Genomic DNA, 26,182 nt, shown 5'->3' on the forward strand with positions numbered 1-26,182 from the left:
AGCTCTCTGCAAGGCTGTGGTCTTGCCTGGGGAGAAAGGTGGCAGCTGTTTTAAGGTACACAGGCAGCCACCAACAAACAGAAGCTTCACACCTGGACATGCAGAAGGGATAGGTAGTAACAACTCTAAGAATATGCCAGCCCATGAAGGAAAATTGTTGCAGAAATTCACAAAGCAAAGAGAAAGGGCAACCATGTTCTTTCTGGGTGGTTTATATTCCAGAAAGCCCCTCAGGTCCTTGCTGCAAGATAGCAACCACCCAAAGGGAGGGGGAGGGGGAGAAAGCTGGCTTACGTGGGGCCATCGGTGATGAGGGCCAGGATGTGGCTCATGTCCACTGTGTAGGTCTCCAGGTCAGGGTAGGGCAGGCTGTGGGGCTCCTGGCGCTCCAGCATCTGCTTGTTGTCATACACAAAGAGGATGCCCCCCCGCATGCAGACCAGGTACCCCAGGTTGGGGGGTGCATCCTCCAGGCAGTAAGGGTCCTCCTGAGGCAGTGGGGGAGGGTGGAAGTCTGCAAAACAGAATGGAATGATGGCCAAGCACTCCTGACCTTGTGAACTTATGTGGGCTCAGAAGTTCCTTCTGGGTGAGCCTGCCTTGCTGTCCTATCTAAAACCCAACCACTCACCTGCCCTGACACCACATGTCCCCTTCACTGCTTTATTTTGTCTCCTTAGCACCTACCCCTGTACAAAATCATTGTACTTCTTATCTTGGGTATTACAGATCTTCTCTACTCAGAGTAGACTCTGCATGCAGACTGCGATTTTAATTTGTGCTATATTGCTAGAACAATCCCTGGCTCATGGCTGGTACTTCAACAATTCTTTTTGGTTTAAGTGAAATGGGCTTCTGCTCCCTTGGGCCTGCAGGGCCCCGGGAATGTTAGGAAGGGCAGCTGTGTCTTCTCCTGATAGAATAGACAGCAGTGGGACTGCCCAGTGGGAATAATTGTCCCTGTCCTCCCAAATCTTCCTGAGCCCATGGCAGCCGACAAGCTGGATGATGAAGACACCCATCCCCACCGGAGCATAGGACAGAGAGCTTGTCTCCCACACAGCGAATAGGAAGGACAGAACTGTCTGTCCCCATGGCTGTGACCTAAGCCAACCCCCAGGAAGCAGAAAATGCCTTTTCCTATTTTCCAGCTATGAGACTCTGAACAAGCTCCTTTACTTCCCCAATCCTATCCCTTCATCTCACGATAGCACCCCCTACTTTCACAAGTGGTTGTGAGGCCTGCAAAAGTGTACACAGGAAAACTGCCAACAGCCATGCCTGCACTACTACAGACAGTCCCTGACTTACAATGGTTCAATTTAAAATTGTTCTACTTTGACTGTGAAAAGGTATAACCATATAATCATGTTGCTTTTCATTTTCAGAATAGCATTCAATAAATTACATGAGATATTTGGCACTTTCTTGCAAAACAGGCTTTAAGTTAGATGATCTTGCCCAACTATAGGCTAATGTAAGTGCTCTGAGCACACTTAAGGTAGGCTAGGTACAGTAAATGCATTTTTAGCATAGGGTGGTGTGGTGGATTGACTAATGGTCAACTTGTAATGCCCAGCTGAACTGAATCAGCGTGGTCTGGGCATGGAAGATCCACCTGAAGATTGTTACCAAAAGCCATAAAAAGAAAACTGGAAGGGAAGATCTTGGCCAGTTGATTTGTAGGAGAAGCTTGCTGCGGATGGTTTTCCTGATGTAAACTAGGATGTTCTCATCGGAGGAGGAGCATGGGGCCTTGCTGTTGCTGGAAATGCCTGCTGTTTTCGTCAGGGGACCCCTGATTTTCACTGTGAGCATCACTTCCCGGCTCCAGTATGGATCCCTCAGCTTGGTGGCACAAATCCTTCATCTCACCAGTGTAGATTTTCTGGCTTCCACCACTGGCCTTTGGGCCTTCCAGGTGCAGATCCTCAATACGCACAAGCACGACACATTGCCGTGGGCTCTAGGCCACTGGCTGGACTCGAGGAGGACATTGCCTTGAACTCTAGGTCTTCAGCTAGACTTGTGTGGGAAACTGCTGCAATCTAGGTCCTCAGTTGAATACTTTGGGCTTCTAGTGTGTGGTGAATCTCTTGCACTCCTTTGCATTTAAATCTTGGGTAATTATCATAAAATAACCTATAAGTTTTGTGTCCTGTATTTAATGTATTCCCTTGCCCAATCCTGCTGACTACAACAAGTGGGTTTATCAGGGTGAACTCCATCATGAGTTGAGGAGCATCTATATTCTTATTATTCTCATACCAGCTGTCTCTGGCTCTTGATGAGCTCTGCCTCCAGCCAAGGATGCAACAGTACAGAATTTCAACTCTCCGCAGATGAGACAACACCATACAGGCCCAGCAGCCCAGCAGCCACCCCAGGTGGAGGAACCCTCTGGCTCCCTGTCAGGGAAGCAGGGCAGGCTGACCTGCCTGGCATCCTCCCTCAGTACCCAGAAGAGATGTGAAGGGTGTCAGAGCAGAGCCAGGGACTGATGTCCCCCATCAGGCACAGCCACAGGCCAGCTCAGAGGTTCTTACATTGCCCCTGGGGACTGCAAGGGGCAGGTGGTTGCAGAGGCCCAGGTGATGCCACAGGCTGCACACAGAGGTTGCTGCTCTGCTTCACCACACAGAAGGCAGGACGCCAAGTCCTTGGTCTATATAAAGTCGACATTTGACCGTCATTCCTGTCTGTCCTTGTCAGACAGGAATTACTGTACTGGCATCAACTTCCTTTGGACAGAGAAGGAAATGACCCAGAAAGGCTGAATTTACCCAGAGCCCTAGGTGGTAACAATACTCAAAGTGTAGGACTCAGAGCTGCCTGGAAGCCAGGGATAGGGACAACCTGGTACCACCACAGGTCAAAGGGTGGCCAGGGTCCTGGACTGCGGTGCAGACCTCCAGGGCCTTATCCACCCCTGCACCAGCTTTCAGGAGTAAGGTTTCCCTTTGTCCTCATTTCTCTGACTTAACTTACAGTCTCTACTACTCCTAGGTCCTTCACGGGCCCAGTGGATTCCACCAGCAAGCCACCCTGCCCTCTCTCAGCTCCCCTCCCTGAACTCTGTAGCCTAGATGTAGCTGCCATTTACTGAACACTCTAGAGGCCAGCACTGCACTAAATACTACACACACACTCGCCTAACTCCCCTCCTCTAGTCTCCCCAAAGAGACAGTGATTATTAGTCTTGGATTTTACAGGTTGCAAAACTGAGATTTAGAGAAATATCTTGACCAAGGTCCAAGAAATTGGCAGGCCCTGGGTATGAATGCAACTGTGTTTGACTCCAGACCCTATTTCTGCTGCCCTGGGAACATGCCTTCTGTAAGTATCTCACCGGAGCCAGGCCATCCTACCACCAATTCAGCATTTATTGTTTGATTGTATTGATTTAAATATCCCACATGAGTCTCCCTGGCAGACTCCCGTGATCAGGGACTGTCTTTCCTTTCTCTCTCCTAATTTCTACAGCTCATTACACACAGCTGGGCACAGAGTACACACAAAACCAACCCTGGGGGCATCAGCAAACCTCAGAGTAGAAGAAGCTGACACAGAGTCCCACACCTAAAAACACCAGTAGGGGAAACACATTTAGTCAATAAAACATCTCCACCAACTCTTGAGCCAAGCCCATACTTAGGACCCCACTTGCAGCCAGAACTCCATACCCGGGAAACCCTCGTCCAGAAGTGCAGCATTAGCCACCCCATGACCTAGGTACTGGGCCGTGGTCCGTGGAAAGCGGTGGTAGGCGAGCCGTGCATACTTCTCCCGGATCATCAGGGCCTTGGCTAGGCTCTTGGCAGCCTGCTCATAGTCCTCTACAGTGATCTGCAGAAGGGAAGTGAAAGGGTTCACACAGCAGGCCTAGGTTGCCATGCTAGAAAGATCTACTTGTTAAGCCTGACCCTTGGCTAGCACCTGAGAAGCTGGATTTTGCAGGACTCCCATCCTGACAAAGAAGAATGGCTCACTGTCTAAACTGTTCATACCAGCAATATGGTTTATGCCGGACACCTGATTTCCTTCTAGGAGCCTAGACTTTGGAGATGTGCTATGAAGTGTGTGACAGACCCAGTAAAAGCCTTGGATTCTGCATCTCTAATGAGCTCCCCTGGCAGGCAGCACTTAGTCACAACTGGATGCTGACAGTATTCAGTATGCTCTGGTGGCTCCACTGGGAGAGGACCCTTGGATGACTCCAGACCTCACCTCTGTGCTGACCAGTCTTTCTCCTTGGCTGGTTTGCTCTGTGTCCTTTCACTGTGATAAATCACAGCTGTGAGAACATCTAGCTGCTGAGTCCTGAGAGTGCTAACAAATCACCAAACTTGGCGGTGGTCTTGGGACCCCAATATAGGAGACAAAAGAAAAGAGTCAGGGTTGCTGGGAGATAGATAGACACTCAGGGCTGCATATCCAGAGACCACCCCCACCCACAGCTGCTGATTAAACCACAAGCCTGCTGCTGCCCCCCAGAACCCAAAGAGACAAAGCCTGACTCCTACTCCTGATGGAGCACCATCATATTGTGTTGAGAAAATCTGTGGGTCCTTCAGATGTTAAAACAAACAAACAAATAAATAAATAAGAAAACTTCTACATGCCCAACACAATGCTTCATCAACCCCTGGCTGACAAACACCCCTTATGGTCATGTGTTATGTGCAAGACCTTCCCATATGTGAACCCTCTCATTTCACTCCATACCGCAATCCATTTGTAAAAATGGAGAAACTGAGGCACATAAAGGATCAATCACTTGCCAGAAAGTCACAAAGATCTGACTGAGTCCCATAGTCCAAGAATGTTCTGCTTTCCCATAGCTGCCTTATGTTCAAAGATGAATGAGGCATATGCTCACCTTCCAATGAGCCCATTAACTGTAGTTGGTTTGGCAAGGATGTCACCGAAGTCTGAATGAGCTTGGGGAGACAAACAGGCAGGCAGGACAGCGAGAAGTGACACAGAAAGGGAGGTGCAAGATGCTGGGGGAGCACAGAGTAGGGAGGGCTGGGACTTTCCTCTTTTGTCTTAATAAAATAATCATGTTTAGTTTTGAAATATTGTAGACACACAGACAAGCACTGAAGGTAATATAACAGACACCAGCATCTACCTTCCAGAGCTAACAATGTTCACATTTTCATAATCGTTTCAGACATTTCACAAGTGCAAAGCAATTAATCATCACAGAGACAGCTAGAAATCTACCTTTCTGTCTCCTCCACCCCACTCCAGCCTCAGAGGGAGGAGGACGCTGGCCTTGGTATGTATTCATCATTCCCACTCATGTTTTTATACTTTTACCAAATAGTACTCTGCTTTCTGTAAAGCCAGATGCTTCTCTTTCTTGCCTTCAATGTCCCCACAAGGGTGGTTAAATCCACTTTACATCCCCATGGGATGGCCTCTGAGAGTGACAGGAATGGGTAGGCAGGCACAATCATCTTCAACAAAACCACATCCCCACTCACAGCAAAGCCAAATGCTTTCTCTGAAGAACTAATGGACTCAGCGTGATAAGAGGCACAGGCTCCCAGGGGAGCAGCGCCCAGCAGCCAGGCTCATAGGCACTGCAGACCCCCTGGCTGGTGGCAGACCCTGTGGTGCCAAGGGGATCTGCAAGGTCAGCCTACTTCTCACTAGTTGCCCAGGGCCAGGGGCTCCTTCCCCAGCACGTGCCAGACTGGCAGAAAGAAGAGAGGTAACTGTCCAGGGCCAAGTCCACTCACAGCCGGCCCACCTCTGCTCCCCCTTTACACCATTCTGCCTAAAGGTGAACATCGAGGCTTGGCCAGGGCACTGATCTTCAGACAAAGCCTGCATTGTTTCCCACCTAATTCCCATCCACAGGAAGGTAACACATTCGTGGCACATCCACACAGCGAAATACCATGCACTTGTAAAAAAGAACAAGGAAGTTCCTTGTAGATTAATATGGTGTTATCTCTAAATGGACTACAGTGGGGGGGGGGGGGCTTGTTCACTTTCTAATCAAAACCATGTCTTCCTGGTTGAGGGGATCTAGCCTGTATTTAGAGATACTAACCTTAAGCTACCTCAACAAGGATTGATTTTGTACTAACCAGTCAGCCCCATGACTTTGAACCCATTAGACTTCTGGGGACACAGAGGCCCAAGCTGGCACCCTTCTCAGTGGGCTTGCAGGGACAGAGGGCAGTATTCTGGGCCTGGAGAATAGTGTGACAGCTGCAGCTGTGGGCCTCTGACAGGGAAGGGGGAGCCCCTAGGCACCCCATCACCACAGCCCTGCTCTTCAGTGTCCTGTGCCTCCTCTCCACCACCTCCAGACATCCACAGGCCGAGCCAGGCTTCAGGGTGGGCATGACCAGGGGCCCCCAGCCTCGGCATCCAAGGCCCACTCCATACTCCCACAGATGCCTTACCCCAGCACAGTAATCTCCGCTGATGGTGACCCGCTGGTACTCGGGCATGGCATAGGGTGCAGGTGTGGGCTGGGAGGTGGCTCCATAGACCACAGGGGTCACGGGAGACATGGTTGGGCTGGACGCTGGGGTACCCTTCCACTCTTGCTGCGTCGGCATTTGCAGGGACAAGGACTGGGATCGGATCATCTTGAAACTTTTCTTTCTAAGAGCCAAGGACAAGGAAAAGGGGAGACATCAGCAGCTGTTTGGGATGAGTGATGGAACAGCCTTTATTAAGTACCTGGCAGGAGTGCTTGTGCTGATTAATCACTGCTGCTGGTCCTACCATTAGATTCTAATTTGCTATGCCTTCCTCTTACACACATCTCTCCATGTGACACAGCACAACCCTCAGACACCCACACCTGTGGTCACCATAAGCTACTGTGGACTGTTTACACATGCCACAAGGGACATTAGAGTAGGAAGAACCAGAGACAGACAGATGCAGACCACACCAATAAGGACTCTACCACCACAGCACAGGGATGTGAGGGGGACAGCAAATCAACCAGGCTTTCCTCAGGTGTGGCCAGCATGCTACCTTCACTCACCCAGCATATGAACAGTCTCAGCAAACAGGATCACAGAGACAATCACAACATATTCCACAGGGTTCAAAATGTTGGGGATTGGTGGCAGAGGAGACAAGGATGATCAATTAGTCCAACCTCCTTGTTTTATAAATAGGAGTCAGGGACCCAAGATGGAAAGGAGTTTAGACAAGTCACACAGCATGGTGCTGCTCTCCCCAGCCATCAGCCCTGCTACTCCTTCCTCAAGCCTGACATCTGCCATCCTGGCAGCAGCTGCTATAGTGGAGACAGAACTGTACCTCTGTTATAGGACAGGGGATGATCAGCATCGACCCCAAGTCTGGACCTTGGGACCCATCACTCTGGCAGCAAAGAGGATTCAGTCACTCTTGGGCACAAGGTTGGCTTAAAGCCCTGTAAGCTCATGGTGATTTGCAAGGCTGATTTGTGATGACTTCGCATTTCTCATTAATAGAACAGTAATGTTTCACTTGATGTCACTCCAAGTCCTGGAATTCCCAGGAAGGAAACTACTCAGCACTGAGGTGAGGCCGTAGGCACCACCCTCCCATGTCTCTTTCTGCCTCCAGTGGAAGCCAGAACCCCACCCCCACCCCACAGTGTCCAACACTAGAAACCAACTGACCACCTGCCCCACCTTGTGCCACAGGGTACAGCAGCTTCCTGGGTATTTATTGTACCACAACCAGGGCCTATAGCCACTAGCAAAGGAATCAGTGCCAATGGTGACCAAAACCCATCAAACCCTCCTCTTCTCCAGACACCAGTGACACAAAGTGTGTGGAAGTCAGTCAGACCCTGAATGGGCCTCAGGGCCTACACAGGAGCTACTCTCTTCCTGCTGGCTCCTTCCTAGGTCTGCTCACTGTATCATTTTCAGGGACCACAGTTCACCTACCCGATTTATCCTCCAACTGCATGCCATGGTCATCTGGTTCTTCCTTGCCTATGGTAAGGACTTGTGCTATCACCACCGAGAGACAGGGCTGCTTACCCCTGAGAGGTGGGGCAGCCCTTCCCCAGGGTCTGTCTTTGCCTCACTGGCCTGCATAACAGGCACCATAGGCTGCTTCAGGAAACATCCAGACTCCAGCAGCCCCAGCCCTGGCCATCCCCAAACTGCCCTCCATCCCATGGAGCTGAGCCAGCATCCTGCCCCAAGAAAGATGCCAACTCCTGCCAGCCCATCATTCCTCAGAGACAGATTCACCTGAGCCATGAGGGTCTCCCTTGGACATCTTTTGGACATTCACACCTAGAAGAAGAGCCATTGCTTCGGGCTTTTGACACTGACAGGCTCCCTGGGGTCCCCTGAGACTTCTGTGGCTTTTGTGTCACTCTTGTGCCTGTCAGACATTGTTTTTATCTCTAGGCCAACCTCATCACTGCATGCCTCTGCCCATGCTGCCTGAAGTCTAGTCCTACCAAGGAGAAGTGATAGGTGACTTCTAAGGTGAGTAGCGGGTAAGACAGGTTATAAATAATAACCACAACCAAAAAGCTAGAAGGTACATAAGCCAAAGGTTTGCCAGGCTTGACCTGTATATCATTCTACCCCACTGAAGAGGCCAGTACCTGGCAGCTGGTGTCCAAAGACTTCTCCTTCTCACAGACATCCACTGTGGCTCCAGTCTTAGTCTTCAGGTGAATTCCAGACTGCTGCATGCAAACAGTCATTGGCTGTGCACTCAGACTTGCAGAGACAGAGCAAGGTTTAACAACCAACAGCTCACCATGACCAGGGACTCAGAATCACCAGACGTTAACCACCGAATCTGTAGCCCCCGAAATTGGAAAAGCTTTTTTCTATTACTGTATATCGAATTGCCACAAACTTGGTGAGTGAAAACAACACCCATTTATGAGGTGACAGTTTTGTAGGTGAGAAAGACTGGCAGGATTTAGCTGGCTTTATGCTCAGGGTACCAAAGGGCCAAAATCACTATGTTGTCCACACTGCGTTCTTGACTGGGAACCCTGGGAAAGAATTCACTGTCAGGCTCATTCAGGTGCCTAGCAGAACACAGTTCCATGGGTCTGTAAGACTGAAGTCTCCGGTTCTTTGCTGGCAGTGGCCCAAGGATCATCTCAGCTCCTATAGGTGGCACTCCGATCCTTGCACATAGCTCTCATCTTCAAAGCCAGATTTGAATCTCTCTGACGTCCTCCTCTACTCTCATTCTGAGAAAGCTCCCAGTTTTGAAGGGCTCATGTGACAACCCCAGCCACACCGCCCGCCATAACCTCCCCATCTTCAGGTCAAAAAAGTGACAGGAGTGACAGCTCACACTCACAGTGTCTGGAGATTCAAGAGTACATTTTCAGTTGGGGCATTTAAAAAATCCTGCCTGCCATAAGCATGTATCTAGCATCCAGGCTATACTACAGATACACTACAGAAGCGGGCAATGGGGCTGAGTGTGTGTGTGCACAATGCATGTGTATGTGTGCAACCACACATGTGTCCCTCTTCCCTCTCAAAGCTATTTGAAGCCCCACATAAGTCACAATGAAAGAGAAGGACACAAGGGAAGTTACCACAAGCTTTACCTGAATTATAGAACCCTGGAGTCTATGTACTGGGGTCTCTGGACTAGAGGTCACCTTTAGGACCCCAAATACTCTCATTACACCAATCACATCATATGTGAACAATCTGTGGAATAATCTGTGTCCATCTCTGCCCACACTACCTACCCCTAGAGTAGGGGTTGTATTCGATCTACCTGCTTTTCTCCAAGGTCTGGCCCATGGCAGTTTGTGGAATGGCTAACTGGGCACCTCTGAGTGCCTGGTGCCTCTCCCTGCCTGGCCATTCCCTGGACAGATGCAGGCAGTGGGCTTGGGAAGGAAGATAACACTTCTCTCTAGAAAGAAGAGCAAAGGTGGAACCCACCAAGGGTCCTGCACCTCGGCTCGGTATATGAGTCAGATGTTATGGGAAGGCAGTGCCTGGTTCCCAGGCTCTGAGGAGGGTGGGGAGTGGGCAGGGTAGGAATGGGGACAAGGGCCATAGGGCAGGTGGGGGCACTGGACAGGTGCTGGGAGACAAGAAGCTGTAATAACTGCCCTCGTGACCAGATCACCTCCTGGTTTTGAGGGCCATACCAGCAAGAAAGTCCCTGTGGTCCAAGAGAAGTGGCCACCCAGGGCATGATGAAACTGTTCCAAGCCCAGGCCCTCAGATCTGGCCTGGAGCTGGTGTCCTCAGAGTCCCACACCCTGCCAGGTCCTTGGCAGCTGGGCACTTCTGCCAGATGGTTGCCTTCCTCCAGCGTGTGGGTGGAGGAAGGAGGGGCGGGCCAGCTATGGCAGGCTGAGCTGGTTAACCCAGTGGCCCCGCCTAGCACGAGGTGTGATAGGTGGGATTGTGGACTGGCAGTTCTGGGCCATCATGAGGAAGTGCTTCCTAACAGTACCAACAGATCAGGTTTTATTCAACTCTGTTTGTGTGTTTAGCTCAAGACTGGCCCAGAGCAAGAACTCTGTGTTTATTGAACACAAGATTGAATGCTGCTATCCTATGGAGGAATATAGAGGGCTCTCTGTCCCCAGAGGTGCCAAACAAAGACTGCTTTAGAAAGAGATTCTTGAAGCCCTTCAGGCATAAAAAGAGCCCCATCATGCCTCCCTTAGCTCTGGGTCACCTGCTGCTCCTGCTCCAACCTCCCTTTACCCTCTGCCCATGAGCATGGGTGCTCTCCATTTGTTTCCCCACCAGCCCCGGCTTCCATCCCCTTTTCCCCAGCCCTTCCCAGCTGCCCTTCCTCTCCAAAGACCCCAGAGGTCACAGTGAAGTATAATCCTTAATGCTTTTTACAATCTCTAGTCTTAAAATAGATAAACTGGCTGTTTCAAATAAAGCTCCTTTGTCAATGGCCGTGAATTTTTTAAAAAAGAAAGAAAGAAATCAGTTACTCACCCTGATTTAGGAAGTTTCATAAAATAAAATGATTTAATACTTTGGCTGTGCTATGTTCAATGAATAACAAATATCTGTTTATGTATTTCACCCAAAATATTCTCAGGGAAGGAGCTGTCCTGAAGAGCCAAATTTTTCAGTAACTAAGTCTATCCCCTTCATATGTTTAACACTATTTTAGTCTAGCATTCTTTAATAAAATACGTAAGTCCTGCACTCTCAACCAGAGCACACTGAACATAATTTAAAGTTCTCTGCATGACTCAGGGTCACCCTTGGGTTATTCAGTCACAATCTGAGAAGCATTTTGTCCCTAGACTGCTGTACTTTAGATTCTGTGTCTGCTTTTCATAATTATCCTGTTTCCTCCCTCACTGTTGACTGTCAGATAATAACAATAACAAAAACAGGAATAGAAATGGTGCTCCAAGCATTGTGCTAAGCATTTTATGTGTCTTTGCTCATTTAATTCTCACAAGGGAAGTCCTTTGATTATCTTCATTTTGCAGACGAGAAAACCGCCTCAGGCAGTTAGGAGCCTGCACTGAGGCCACTCAGCAGTCAGTGACGGGCTGTCACCTGAAGCCCGTAGGTCTGACTCCAAAGCCCACACTTATGATCACCATACTTCACTTCTGGGATCCTCCCAATAGCAGGATCTAATTTTCTCTTTCCATCTGTCACAAGATAAAAACCAAGATAGCCAAATTTATCAGAATTTTGTGTAAAGTAAAGATAAACAGGAGATAGGGTGGGAAGATGGGGCAGGGTGTGATGGTTAAATTTAGGGCACGGGGGTTCTTTCAGGGGCAAAGAAAATTTTCTAAAACTGACTGTGATCGCTGCTGCACAACTTTGTAAATATACTAAAATCGATGGCATTTCACACTTTAAATGGGTGGATTGCACGGTGTATGAATTATATTGCAATAAAGATATGAAAGAAAATGAAGAGGGCCAAGAAGAAAGAGGAGAGCTGGAAGGGCCCTAATGTGCATTTTGATTGCTCAGACATTTTTCATGTCCCTCTCTGTGCTGGCGATATTCCCACGTGTATGGATGTGGGGTGGGCAAACTCTGGCTAGGTTGTGCAGATGAGACTCAAGTGGACAAGAGGGCTCTGGGCATTACCAGGGTTTTCTGGTTCTCACCTTGCTCCTAATTATGCTTCCACAGACAGCCCACCCTCCCTCTGCCTGATCCATCCTGAGTCCCAGCAGAGACCTGGCCAGGGTCATCTTCCTAAGGCAGAGAGTCCTGCAACAAGTGGCCCTGCTGGCTCCCCACCTGGGCCTGGGCTGCAAAATGAGTGCCTCTCAGAGCACCCTGTATCAGTCCCCAGTCCCTCAAGAGCTCCGTATGAAGCCAGTTTGGCTCCCAGAGCCAGAAATCCTGGACAACAAAACTGTGCCAGCTGCTCATCTTTCCTCCCAACAACTCAACTTCTTTTTGTAAGAAACTTTTACTACCATGACTCTCACTTTTATATTAGCCTTAAAATCAATGTGAGTGTTTTGTTTGGGTTTGATTTTTTATACAGGACAGAGAAAAAGTAAATTACTGTAAAGATAGCCTTCTCCCGGCACCAGGGATATTCAGAGGAGCTGGGACATGGGAGGGCTTTTTCCAAACTAGAAGCCCCAATATATGTCACAGTTTGAAACACAAAAAACCTACATACTGCACGTCTGGAGACCTGCAGCTGGTTCTAGGCCTGTGGGCTCCTTGCAGGAAGTCTCCACATTGCCATTTAGATCCAGACTGCCAGGGAGGGTCCAAAGATGGAGAGGGAGCTGGGGAGAAGCTGTCCTCCATGAAAATGTTTGCATCTGAAGATTTGCATAAAGGCATCTCCAGTGAGCAGTGAGGTTCAAAGACAAATCTGTGTGTGCATCATCCCAGGGGACACTGGGAGGTCTAGCAGATAGTCAAGGAAACAGGCTGTCTTTCAGAAAAGAAGACAGTGGGTACAGGTGGCACTGTGGCTGGCTCAGAGGCCAGCAGCTATATTCTAGGGAAGAGCATTAGTGTCATTCTGATGTCTACACACCAAGAAGCCCACCTGAAAATGTGACTCTCTCCTGATTAAGATGTAGGGTCTAGATTTTAAAGATACGGGTTTTAGTTTCTGTCCTGTCATTTACTATCTGTCTTTGTGCAAGTTAATCAAACTTCTCTGAGCTTTATTTTCCTAAACTGCAAATTCCAAATTCTAAGAATATCTACTCATAAGATTAATGTAGGGATGAAAGAAGAAATCAAACTGCACAGTCTAGTACACAGCCCGCACTGAGAATTCCATGGCAGTAGCTGCTATTACTGCCCATCTCAGTAGCAGGAGGCTGGATAGTCAACATTTACAAGGCTTACTGTGACTCAGGCATGTCCTAAGCCTTTTACACATGTTAACTCCTTCTTTCCTCACAATATCTCATGAAGGTTGCTCTTTTATCATCCCTACTCTACAGATGAGGAAACTAGGGCCCAAAAAGATTTCCTAATTTGCCCAAGGCCCCACAGCATGCTCATGAGAGGCGGACCACAGTGGTCCCTGACATGGGGGCAACAGGAAAACAGGATGTCTTTCCTCTATCAAACATTGACTGCGCGTCAACCTGGCTAAGGCCTAGACTGGATGCTGGGGAGACAGCAGGAGCCAGATACAGTCCTCAAGGAGCTATGGTCAGATGGGGCCGACAGATGCAAACCAAGACACCACTGCCTAACAGAAAAGGACAGGACAAATTTCTAAGGAGGAGTTCGCAGAGGAACTTCTAGAAACCACAGAGCACCATTAGGACTGAGAGTAAGAAAGTTTCATTTTGCCCTTAGCCTTGGCACTGATTAAAAGAACACAATCTCTTCTTGCAGATGTCACGCACAGTGTCACTCTGTAATGGAAACTGGCTTCAGATACAGATTGGTCCTGCTAATAAAAAATCCCAGGACTCCTTCTCCTCTCATTATGAAAATGCTCAATTCATCGCACACAGAAAGCCCCACTGTGTGTGCAGGTCCTGAAGCTGGCCCTTGTTTTCCACTGGCCAACAGGTATGGCCAATGGTCCCAACTACCATGTTCTTCTTTTCCTTCCAGGGATGAACATAGCACTGGGCTGGAGCCACCCACCTCGCCCAGCACAAGGCTAGCACTCAGAGTTGGCCAGCAGCCATGTGAACTCTTCCCTCTCAAGAAAACAATCACAGGTTTTACAGATGGCAATGCTCTGTTCCTGTCTTCACACCAGCAATCAGCTTGTTGTCCAAAAGCCAGTGAAGGAAATTCTGAAACTACACACTACCAAGAAAGGAAAGGACTGTCTTCCACAATGAGGAGGATCTCAGCAGGGGCCTGATCCCTGAGTGGTCTGAGAGAGGGTCAAAAAGTCGCAGGACACCAGCTGTTGAGGTCTGCAGGGTACTGCACAGGGGGAGACTCCACATGGCTGCACTAGATGCTTCCCAAAAGCTTTTTATCTCTTTAATTCTGTTCTCCCAGGTGAGATAAGCTGTGAAGTGATGAGGACTTCCCACCAGTCAGAGACTGAACCCCAAACTTCTTATCAGGGAGCACAAGGTCAGTCTGAAGGGGCCCTGCCTCCCCTCCAGCTGCAGAGCACAGTCAGGGCCCCTCTATCGGACCTCTAGCCAACAGACCTCCTTGAAGAGTCTTGGGAGCCTCTGCCCTGCCTGACTTACCCACCTAGGAGGATGCCACCAGCTGTACACACAACCAGCTCCTTTACACCCTTGAAGGATCAGCTAAAATGTCACTTCCTCAGAGCCAACAACCCAAACTAATCGAAAAAAGGGAAATAGATTTCCTCTCTCTCCCCCTCTCTCTCCCTCCCTCTCTCTCTCTCTCTCTCTCTCTCTCTCTCTCTCTCTCTCTCTCTCTCTCATTTTTCCTCCTTATTCATCTCCTTTATAGCAAACACCCTGGGCTAACCTTCCCTGTTTGTCCTCAGATCTGTTCCTCGCCCTGTCCTGTTTCCCCAGGGTGTCGGCTGGCTTCTAGCCGACAGCATTCCATGGGGGAACCCGGAAGGTAAAGTACAGCACCTCCAGCCTCCTCCCTCTCTGCCTTGGGCCCGCAGGAGCTGCTTTTTCTCCTGGGATCCAGTGTCCATCAGAAAGGCTATCGCAGTTCCGACTTTCCCAGGGTGGCCCCACCCCACTCCAGCCACACCACCCCTTTATCTCCCCAGCCGGAGGGCAGCTGCCCCTACTGTGTCCCTGCTCTAGTCTGCTTCTTTCATTCCTGTTGGCTCCTCAGCTTTCTACAACCTGCATAACTAATTTCTTGCATTAAAAACCTATTGCCAATACTCAGGTTTCTTTTTTTCTAGTTAGTCCCTGATTGATATAGAACTTACTATAATTTGGAATTCTTTTATTAGTTTGTCCAATATCTCAATTATTGTCTAGACCAACTGGAAGTTCCACAGGGCAAGGACTGTACTGCATTATAGATCGTTACATCTGCAGTCCCAGCACAGCTCCTGGCAAATAGTTAACTAATAACTAATAACAAGTGTCAAGTGAGGAAAAGAAATAAAATTGGTGTTTCCTCAAATTTCCAAAAAGAAATGTCAACTAATAATGCAAATGAAGGTCAAGTGATAAAATAAAATTGGTGTTTCCCAAAAAATCCTCAAATTTCCAAAAAAGTTACCTAATAACGCAAACAAGTGCCAAGTAATGACAAAGTTGTTAATAATGCAAAGAAGTATCAACTGATGGAAAGAAATAAAATTGGTGTTTCCCAAAAAATCCTCAAGTTTCCAAATAGAAAAAAATTGTTAACTCATAATGCAAATGAGTGTCAAGTGATGAAAAGAAATAAAATTGATTTTTTAAAAGTTCCTCAAATTCCCAAAAAGAAAAGGGAAATATCATTTGGCAATGAAATGCATTTCTGTACACAATTTGTTATTAAAACAGCTGCAGGGAGAGAGTAGCTTTTGATCTTTTTGACCAAACCCACGCACCAAGACCTCCTTCAATAAGCAAGGGGTGGGTGAGTGGTCTCAGTTAAGAAATCACGGCAGCCCTGGGGACACGCCAGCTCCCAGAGTGCCCCATCTCAGGACACACAACTCTGTGCACATGGAAGCCCAGGGACAAACCTTTTCGCAGTCTCCACAGACTTCTGCTCCGCCAGCTCCTTCTGCAGCTCCCTCTCCTTGGCTTCCTTCTGCCCGATGGGACAGTCCTCGGGGACGGTGAAGAGGGACAGAGCATCTTTACTGTCCTCTTCTCGAAGCACCTTAGCAAACACCTTCTCAGCCAGGAGCCGGACTTGCTCATCCACCTCTGAGATGCTCAGCTTGGGGAACTGGCGCGGCATCTCGGCTAGCAAAGAAAGGGCAAGCGTGAGCCTTGGTCATTTAGTTCCTGGATGCCCTCGGTTCCTGGTGTGAACAGCAGATGGCCCTGGAGTGTGGCCCAGCTCCCCCGGGCCTTGGCTCAGCTGTCCACTCAGGAATTCCCAGACCAAATTAGCTCGGTAAGTAATTGGGTGTGAAGCACAGAGGGCCACTCACATTTCAGGAGAAAGCAACTGTTCAGGAGTCAAAGAATGAGCTGTTCGACCTGGGAATTCCATTTTCCCCGACCTTGGGGAATCCACAGCCTTGTTCTCCCAACTTCACTTCCAAGATCGAGAGAGGGCAAGAGAGAGTTGAGAGCCCTCCCTCTTTCAGACTCCGAGGAGGCAGTCAGGGCTGCAACACTAGCCAACCTTGCTCCCCGTCTTCTGGTAGGGAAGACCAAAGCTTCTGGGATGAACAGTGACCTTAAGGCCCCAGAAGACTACAAGAGCCCCGGGGAAATCCAAACCTGCATTCTGCATTTCCTGGAACAAGGCATTTTGCTGAAGGAATCTGCTACCACACAGTTCCACAGTGCCCCAAGCCCTCCAGAACCCTTTAATAAGACACAGAAAATAAAACAAAGGATCCGAACAGGGGTGCTCTTTACCCAGATGAAAATTCACATCCTCAAAGTTTTTCCTGTCCACATCTCTGCATACTGTGGGCTTTCCTAACCACCTGGTTTCTTCCTCTCTTAATTTCTTCCGTCCTTCCTTGCTTGCCTTCTTTCTTTTCAAATACTTATATAGCACTTCATAGAAAAATACTCTGTCAAGCACTTTATGCATATTAACACAGACAATCTTATTATTCCTATTTTACAGTTGGGAAAATGAAGGTACAGAAAGCAAATTTGCCCAGGGTCACCCTTGAAATAAGTTGCCGGAGGTCTGGACTGTTCTCAGTCTTTCTCCCCACTGTTCCTTTCACCACTGAAAGTACTCAGGGATCTGAACCCAGACACCCAGTTCCTGCATCGCGCCCTTAACCACTACACTCTGCTGCTGTTCTGGGTCCCTCTGAGTACAGGACAGGGTCTCAGGCTCCCTGGCAAACAGAATACTTGCACAACGGGTGGATACTGCCTCTGCCTTCCCTAGGATTTTAATAGAAAAGAAGTGGGCTGGGGATTTAGCTCAGTGGCCCGGAGTCCGCCTTGAAAGCACAAGCTCCTGAGTTCAAGAAAATAAATAAATAAATAAATAAATAAATAAATAAATAAATAAATAAAAGAAAGGAAGCTTCCTGCATACCTATTACCACAATTTCTTGAGGGGTCGTTTAAGAGACAAGTGGTTTTGTTAACCAACAGCTGAGACCTGCCCTGCCTGGAGGCAAAAGAAGCAATTACAGGGGCCCGCCTGGGCTAGCTGCCCAGTCATTTTCTGGCCTCACAATGCTGTCATCTGTGAGACTAAGGAATGGGCCTACATGGTCTCTGAGGCTCTCTCAGTTCTAAGGGGCGGAATCCCAGATGCCAGGGAGGTTTCTGGTGCCTGGGGCAGCTTGCTGCTCTGGTTTTCTCTGCAGCAAGTGGGGCTAATTCATGACACACGGGAAGGAGGAAAGCAGGCTGGTAATGGGCAGTCAGAGTCTGTCCATGAGCAGCTTAACTCTAAACCAATTTCCTCTTCCTTCCACACCCAGGCCCTGCCTCTTCTGGGCATCTTCCCGTCCAGGAGCTTAGTAAAAGGGAGCTGTGAGGAGAAGCCACCTCGGCAGCTTGGCTGATCTGGGCTGGTCAAGGGAGCAGACCCAAGACAGCAGAGGCTGGGCCTGGAAGCGGAAGAGGAACAGAGCCAACAAAGGAGATTTCATGTCATGATGGCAGAGAGAAGGGGAAGCCAGGGACCATGGGTGCAGAGGCTCCAAGGAGGTGACAGGGGAGAGAAAAGCTGGTATAGCAGAAAAAGCCAGGCTCAGTCAGGCCAGAGCAAAGCAGGATCCCGCCCCCCAATCCCAAGTCCACGGGTCAAAGGAGAAGTCCCAAATCTTCACTTCACATCTCAGAGGTTTACATCAAACAGGGCCAAGCAAAGGGCAGCGATGCCACACTGTCTGACCAAGTAATCCCCCTTCTAGAAACTCCTTTAAGAGAGTATCCAAAGGATGGAAAAAGCACAAAAATGTTTACCCACACTCTCTACATAAAGAAATTTAAAATGTGCAAATTAGAGTGTACCCACTTGAAAAAAAAAATTATTAAGCAACCAGTTTTATACTTATAAGGATGGTACAACTACATTTTAAAAACCTTCTGAAATAGTAAATGAAAAAAATTAACACAAAAAAACTATACCCACACTTTGATTGCAGTGTGTGAAAACACTTATTATTGTTACGGACAAGAGAGACACACCCTCAAAATGACCAGATGGCAGGGATGTCCATATGTGAGGATGCCTTATTTTGATAACTACTGCTGTTATAATGTCACCTTTTAAACAAATACAGAGGAAGAAAATGAATAGATCTAAGACCTCAAAAAAGATAAAAATAATAAAAACAAATTAAGCTCATTTCAGCACAGTGATGGTGAACCTTTTAGAGCTTTCAATGATGACTAACAGCCCTCTGTGACATGTATGCTGTTGGTTTGCCACCACTGTTCTAACAGATGTTGGCGGTTAGGGCCCTCTCCTACCCCACCCACAAAGAAGGAGGCCAGCTCAGAGAAAGGTGAGCCAGTGAGACCCATCTCTTCCTAAGCTCCTACCCTGTGCAGAAGCAGCCCACCCCACCTTCCTGTCCCCTCCCACGAACACACAGTCTGTCCCAGACACATCCCACACAGCCGCTCAGGAGTGGGCATTTGGCAGGGTCCTTCTTGTCTGAGGTTCTTACACCAGAGCCCACCATGTTTTTTCGAAAGCATTTTTAGCTTGCTTGAGTCAACCAAACATTCTTTTTCAGGATGTATATTTAAATCAATTTTTCTCACACTAGGCCCATGAGACACCAAAACCTGTTGCTGGTAAAACAAGGCCTGTGGTCAACTGTTGGGGAGATGTTGCACTCCACAGCCCCTCAGTCCAGGTTCGCAAGGCACATTAAGGACTCCAGGACCACGGAGTGGCATCTCCCCACAGAGCACTTTTCTTTACAGAGCTAGTGTGAATTGCCTGCAGAACTACTTCCAGTGTTATAAACAACTGGTGAAGACTGAGGTATGGACTGAGGGCAACCCAGGTGCACTTTGCAGCCAGCCACATGTCTGCTGTCTTCTGGACATCCTCGGCCGACAGCTCCCACCTGCCCAGCCCTGCTTTCCAGAGCTTGTTTTCCCTCTCAGACCTCCAGACACCTGCCAGCCAGCCCTGCCAAGGACAGCCTACTCGGCAGATGCCCAGGCAGAGTTCAGCTCCAGCTGCCTGATCACATCTGCCTTGCAACCATTTGTCAGCTGAAGCCAGCAGGCTTGTGAGGCTTAACTATGAATCTGCCAGCATCAGTCAGCTAGCAATACAGCTTATCTCACTGTAACACGCTACACCCTGCGCTGAGTGTGAAGAAATGTCAGTTAGAAAGCTCTAAACTGGGGCTGGAGATTTAGCTCAGTGCTTCCGGCGCCTGCCTTGCAAGCACAAGTTCCTGAGTTCGATCCCCAGTACAAAAAAAAAAAAAAAAAAAAGATTTGTTGAAAGCTGTAAACTGTTGCTGATTCCAACATACAATAACTTTGCATGGCACTCCAGCCCTTCTAGAAAAGAAGCACAGCACCACCAAAATCCCCTCCTTACACAAATCAAACTGTTTCCTGCTCCTGCCAGATGCGGATTGACAGAACCCAAAACACAGACCTGAACCTGAAGTCTCCATGGCTGCTCCTGCGGATACAACACAGGCGAGCACTCCACCAGGTGCTGTGTGCTGCCCAGGACGCTAAGCTGAGTCAGTGTAAGAGCAGCTAGATGGGGCCCGCCTGCCACAGCTAGGGTGGGAGGTCTCTGCTTTGCATATCTGTAAGCAGAAAAAGTCTGGGCTGGAAATTCTTCCCTGAATATGAAATGCATGTGGAAATTTTCCAAGAACCTAAAGGCCCCAGGTAAAGTTGGTTATCCAAGACAAAATGTCTGTGATGTCCTGAAGGCAGTGTCCTGGCCCTGCTCCCATCCCTCTTCAGAAGAAACTAAAGTGGTTGCTGCCCTCAGCTGTCCTGGGCAAGCACAAGAGATAAGCTATGGGCTCTCTCCAATGCCAGACTCCTCCTGAAAGCAGAGCAGAATGAGCGATACATCACCTTCACTAATTCTGCTCTGAACTCCACTTCAGGCGTCACCTGGCCACCAGGCTCATCTCACCAAGGGCATTTGTCTATGGCACAGCCTGCCTTGACCCCTCTCAGAAGAGCCCCCAAACCACAAACCCTCCTGAGGGCACCCCAGGGCTGGCCAGGACCTCGGCGCTCAGCGGTCAATACCAGCTGCTCCTCCCTACCCCTCTAAAAGAAGGAAGGATCATGAACTGTCTCCTCCTTGCCCAGAGAAGGACAGAGTGTCAGGGAGTGAGGACAGCCTCAGTATAGAGGCAGCAAGCAGAAGAGGCAGCCGGGATGAGAAGCTAGTAGCCCCCTCGCACCCTCCTTTTCTTCCCTGTAAGAAGCAGCACATCACAGATGACTGAGTAACCTGACAAGCTCCACCAGACACACACACAGAAGAAAGAAGCAGGGAACAGCTGGCCCACCAGAGCCCACCCTGTCCCCTCCCCTTCTTACTGCAGCTCACGCTCACGTGGGCCTCCAGCTCTGCGCAGCCTCAGCCGCTCTCCTGGGAAAGGTGGAGCCTACTTCAAGTAACCCACAGAAGCCAAGCTGGATGGATGAAAACAGCCTCACAGGCACAAAGCTCTGTTCCTTTTTATCTGCCCTTTAGGAGAAGGGACAGACTCAGAAGAGACGCGCAGCCTCATAGTGACTTCAACAAATCATTTGGGTCTGGGAAATAACCATGAACAAAATAGCTATTTCTGTGATGCTGTTGAAATCCTGGGGAGAAGAGCCCAGAAAGGCTAGGTCAGCTGCTTACCAGGAGGTAAGACTTACCAGGCCCTGACTTGGACCTGAGTCACCTCCTCACGTCCAATGGAGAGGCTGTGCCCTTCTGAGCCCACATTGTAGCTCCAGTGAGCACAGAGCAGGATTACAAGGCTGACACATGATGCCCAGGCTGCTGCTGAGCTTTGGCTACCCACAGATTACAGCCCACCTGTCCTCCCAGCTGTTTCATAAACAGTGTGATCACCAGCCTACAAATAACCTAGAAGGGGGGTAATATGTATTCATAAAATAATTAAATGGGCTTACAGCATGAGAAAAAAAATCCAAGCCCTTACTATTGTTCTGCCAGAAGGGAGGAGGGGTAAATAAATTCTGCTGGTGTTTGGGGAAGAGAAAGGTATAGGGTAGAGGTGGGGGGTTATAATGGGAACCGGCCAATCTGAGGCCAATGCGCTCAGGTAATTTTATTCTGCACCATTAATGAGATCCTGAACACCGAAAGGCCTGAAAAAGACTGCATTTTATTTATAATTTCTACAAGCAAATTCAACACCCAAGAATACCTGCAGTAAAGAAAGCTGCTTCACTCTGTTTAACCTCATACCTTTATTTGACCATCCCATCACTGCTGCCACAGGGAAAACACCTATTAATATCCTATGGCATGGGTGTTGGGAACACTTTCCAACCCAGGGAAAGCAGCCTTCTGGGGCCCAGCTATCAGTGTGAAGCCTACTCCACCAGGTCCACACAGCAATGAGCAGCAGCTCTGCTCAGAGAACACCAATTGGAACAATAGCCATGGGTCCTGCTGGAACCAAAGGGATGGAACACCCCCCAGAACAGAGGCAGTATGGGAGCAAAGTACAGCTCTGTCTGAGCAGGGCAAGCTCTTCTCAGGACCTCATGATTCCACCTTGAGCCTAACTTGTTGCTGTTCCTTGTGGCCTAAATGTCCCCCTAAACCAGACAGCACTGACCTCAAGCTCAAAGCCTTACTTTCCTATTGAAGGAACATCAGTACCATCTATGATAACCAGACCCAGTGCTTGTATCTCCTACCCAGGAGATACATTGCATTTATTGCCATCACTTAAGTGCTCCTAAAGGGCAGGAAAGGCTGGAATCAAATTAGTCTCATTGGGAAAGATACCACTCTCTTCTCCAGATGCAAGGTATGGGCTTATAGAGGTCTGTTTTTCTTCTCATTTCTGAGATGTATGTGATTCACACATGGAGCTGGGCAAAGGGACTTCACTTGCTAAATATCAGCTTCATAACAGACCTTGCCTGTCTCATTCACAATTATATCCCCATATCTGGTATATGGCAGGTACTCAACACACATTTGTTGGATAAATAATCACATTAAACAACCAGTGAATGAGTGAGCTAAGTAAAGGATCCACCTATGGCAATCTCAAGAATCAGTACAGCATATGGTAAAGGGCATAGACTCAAGCCAGCTTATAGGGGTTTGAATCCTGTCCTACCACTTAGTTGCATGACCTTGGGCAAGTTACTAAATCTTTGTGGCTCAGTTTTATTCCTTATTAAAAAACAAAAAGGTAATAAAACCACCAACCTCCTGGGTTACTATGACAAATTAGATAGCATATGTAGAATGAGTTGACTAATACCAGGATCAGAGTAAGTGCTTTAAGGTTTTTGTTTCATTTTGTTTTGGCTTGAGTTGTGTTGTTTGTTTTTTGACACAGATCTTGCTATGCAATTCAGGTTGGCTTTAAACTCACTATGCAGCCCAAGCTGGCCTCAAACTCATGACGATCCTCCTGCCTCAGCCTCCTGAGTGCTAGGATTACAGGCATGCACCATCATGCCCAGCCAGAGTACATGCTTCATACAAATTAACTGTAAACATCATTATCTTTATCATTATTATTATATCAGGTAGAAGAGAGACCAATTTAGAAAATGAGCATGAAGTTTCTACTAGACACAGAATCCTTTTATTCAGCATTACTTATCTAGCACTATCCTGGACTTAGTTTTCTCCCAAGCTCCTATGTGGGTGCAGGAAGAAGAAAGCCAATGTTAAATCTGAAGCCAAATCAGAAAGAGGAACAGTCTTGTCCTCCATGAATACTACTTCTTAGTGACTGCACAGCCAGGATTCTAGCCAGGAGTCTACCCTGCTATGCCCTAGTTAGTTCTTCATATTGTACATCAGAAGACAAAAGCCATTGCTTCTTGCCCTAGATATACAGCCAACATGTGGAAAAAAATATAAGAAATTAATATACTTGACAGAAAAGCCATGAAGGCCAATGAATTGCTATAGGAGAAACTCTCTGCTTAACCCTATGATGACTTTTTATCTGCTCAGACATTATCATGATCTGGGTCTGATTTTGAGACAGTGTGAAGAGCAATCCCACAACTGTAAGAGTTAGAAAAACAGACCTCATATCTGAAAGAACTTAATGTAGGTGTGAGGACTCATCACCTATCTGGGATCTTAGAAGAACTGAGGCAGAGCTAAGGATGGGACTGAGAGGTCAAGAGTCTCCCAGCAACACACACAGTCATTATTCCTAGAGAGGCCGGTGTCCCCCCGTTGCCTTCAGAACAACCCAGGCCCCTCAGAGGTGCAGCCAGAGTTGTGGCCAGGGCCAAGCCAACCACCACAAACCACTATCAACACTCCAAGAGGCAGGAGCTGACAGAAGCCCCGTTTGCCTGGTTCAGTGGCACCCCTACCACTCCACACTGGCACTTCCCAGCCAGGGGAGGAATTTCTCCTCCAAGGTTCCATCTAAGGTCAGCTTTTCTCTGAAGATGGCCAATTGTTGGTTCACTCCAAGCATGAAGGCAGCCACCAAGGCCTCAGGACTATGCTGAAATCCTTGCTAAAGGTGCCAGTTCTCACCTAGCTCCTTTGCTTATTTGTCATCAAAAACTTCCAGGCACCTACAGTTCTGGATCAGGACACTATTTATCGAGCAGGGCCTTCAAAAGTCACTACATTGGCCTCTGCCAGACTAGGCCAGCCACTCGCAGCTCTTCTGGCAAAACAGCTACCAGGAAGTTCAAGGGCAGAATGCAGACTGCCAGCGCACAGAGCTGTACACCTCCTTTGTTCAGAAAAAGCAGAGGCTTCAAACGATGTGCTGCCCCATCATCCTGTCCATTCCCAGCCTCCAGGTGAAGTCCCCCTTAGAAGTCCGAATCCCACAGCATCTACAAACTCGTCCAAGCACTTAAGAAGTATCAGGTCCCAGCTACCTTGATTTCCCTAAATTTTGCGAATCTACTGTAGGCCGCCAGGAAATTGGGATGCCCGGGGCTCACCTGAGGCCACGGGAGCCCAGGCCATCGGGAAGACAGGCGGGAGCACACCCGAGAGGTGGGCAGGGGCCGAGGACGAGGACGGGATCGGCGCCCCCACCTTTCTGAGCCGGGAGGCTGAGTCGGGCCTCGACTGCGGCACTCAGGACCCGGGCCGGGCCCAGGGCGCGGCCGCAAGGTCCGCTGCGCACTCACCGGGCTCCGAGGACAGGGCCATGCCCGGGCCGGCGCAGCTGCGGGACTGGGGCGCAGGGAGACCGACGCCCGCGGGGCGAGGCCGCGCTCCAAGGGGCCCGGGCGAGCTGGGCTAGGGCGCAGCCTGGCGGGGCCCCGCTCCGAGCCCCGGCCGCCTCCGCGGGACGACCCGAGCGAGCGCCCGGCCGGCGCGGCCCCACCTGGGCGCTGCGGAGGAGGCGAGAGTGGCGGGGGGCGCGGGGCGGGACTGACCGAGCTACCTGAAGCGCCCGCCCAGCTGCCGACAGGAAACTTGAGAGCGCCTGGGCGCGGCGACAGCCCTGTCCCCCGGCCGGAAGAGCTCTCGGCTCTCCGCAGGGCCCGCGCCGCAGCCCGGGGTCAGATGCCAGCCCGGCTCCCGCGCCTCGCCCGGGCTGCCACCCGCCGGGCCCCAGCACCGCTCCCCTCCCCGCCAGGACATTTCCCGAGCGGGAGGCTGGGGTGTCTGCCCCTCCCACGTGACTGACTCCCCGTAGTGGCACCGACCTGCAGCATCCGTTTCCTCCCAGGTGTCTGTCTCCTCACTGGGATCACCTTCCCCTCCCTCCCAACACACACACACTGGCTCTCCTACCCTCAGCTGCCTGGCTCCTGTGCCCGCCCCTCAAAGTCCTGAATGACCTCCTGGCTGCCAAAGCCAGTGGTGCCTCACAGCTACCCGCTCACCTCTTCCCTGCTGACCACGCCTTCCTGCCTGGAGCCCCTGGAGTACCCGGTTTCCAAAGTTGGCGCACCCTAGGCCTCTCTCTCTGTCTCTCTCCCTTGCTCACTCCCTCTCCCTGCACTGATAACCTGGGTGCCTGTGGCTTCTCAGCCTCCAAGACTTGGCTTTGCCCTTCTGGTTTCCCTGGGATCCTACTGTGCCAGCTCCCTGGATAACTCTTGACTCTACTGCCCCACTCTGGAGATCTCTGCCACTCCCAGAGTTTTAACAGCCTCCTCCCTGTTAATGACTCTGGAACCTCATTTTCAGCCCAGGTTACTTCAGAGCTGCAGGTCTTAAATAACTTCCTGGGGAACAGCTTCTCTAGAGGTTCCTAGGCCCATGGAAACATATCCAGGCCCAAACTCCTACCTGCCTCCCAGAAGCAGCCAGAACCTGCGCCTGTGTTTCCAGTCTTCCCAAAGGATGCCACCCCACACCCACTCTCCACCCCACATTCCTTGACTTAGGGCCCAAGATGACAGCAACTAGGGAAAGAAAGTACTCATTAGTGAGTGCCACTATATGTCCTCAGTATGCCAACAGCTTTCACACAGTTATCTCCTTTAAGCACCAGCTTTTATTCCTTTTACCTAATTCCCTGGTTTTTATTTGTA

At 49.4% G+C, this 26,182-nt stretch overlaps 1 protein-coding gene across 12 annotated transcripts in view; it reads right to left on the bottom strand.

The window, feature by feature from the left end:
• Ampd3 (adenosine monophosphate deaminase 3) overlaps positions 1-25,726 on the bottom strand; it is a 44,915-nt gene extending 19,189 nt beyond the window's left edge. Inside the window, exons 1-5 of one of the 12 annotated variants that reach the window (XM_004851414.3) lie at positions 25,529-25,726; positions 16,075-16,300; positions 6,426-6,630; positions 3,684-3,846; positions 295-514 (exon numbers count right to left, since the gene is read on the bottom strand). In XM_004851414.3, coding sequence (XP_004851471.2) covers positions 295-514; positions 3,684-3,846; positions 6,426-6,630; positions 16,075-16,295 — 809 coding nt within the window. In that variant the 5' untranslated portion in view covers positions 16,296-16,300; positions 25,529-25,726. Of the gene's footprint in view, positions 1-294; positions 515-3,683; positions 3,847-4,227; positions 6,631-8,599; positions 8,684-16,074; positions 16,301-20,120; positions 21,001-21,037; positions 24,609-24,631; positions 24,764-24,823; positions 25,046-25,083; positions 25,282-25,348; positions 25,504-25,528 lie in introns of those variants that run through there. The other 11 variants (XM_013074688.3, XM_087211693.1, XM_021263790.2 and 8 more) reach the window with 11 other exon arrangements.
• Positions 25,727-26,182: the final 456 nt, after the last annotated feature.

This window comes from Heterocephalus glaber, unplaced genomic scaffold (assembly GCF_053883595.1).
Source record: "Heterocephalus glaber isolate CG9 unplaced genomic scaffold, H.glaber_assembly_v1.0 deba00001428, whole genome shotgun sequence".
In the NCBI taxonomy this organism is placed as follows: domain Eukaryota; kingdom Metazoa; phylum Chordata; class Mammalia; order Rodentia; family Bathyergidae; genus Heterocephalus; species Heterocephalus glaber.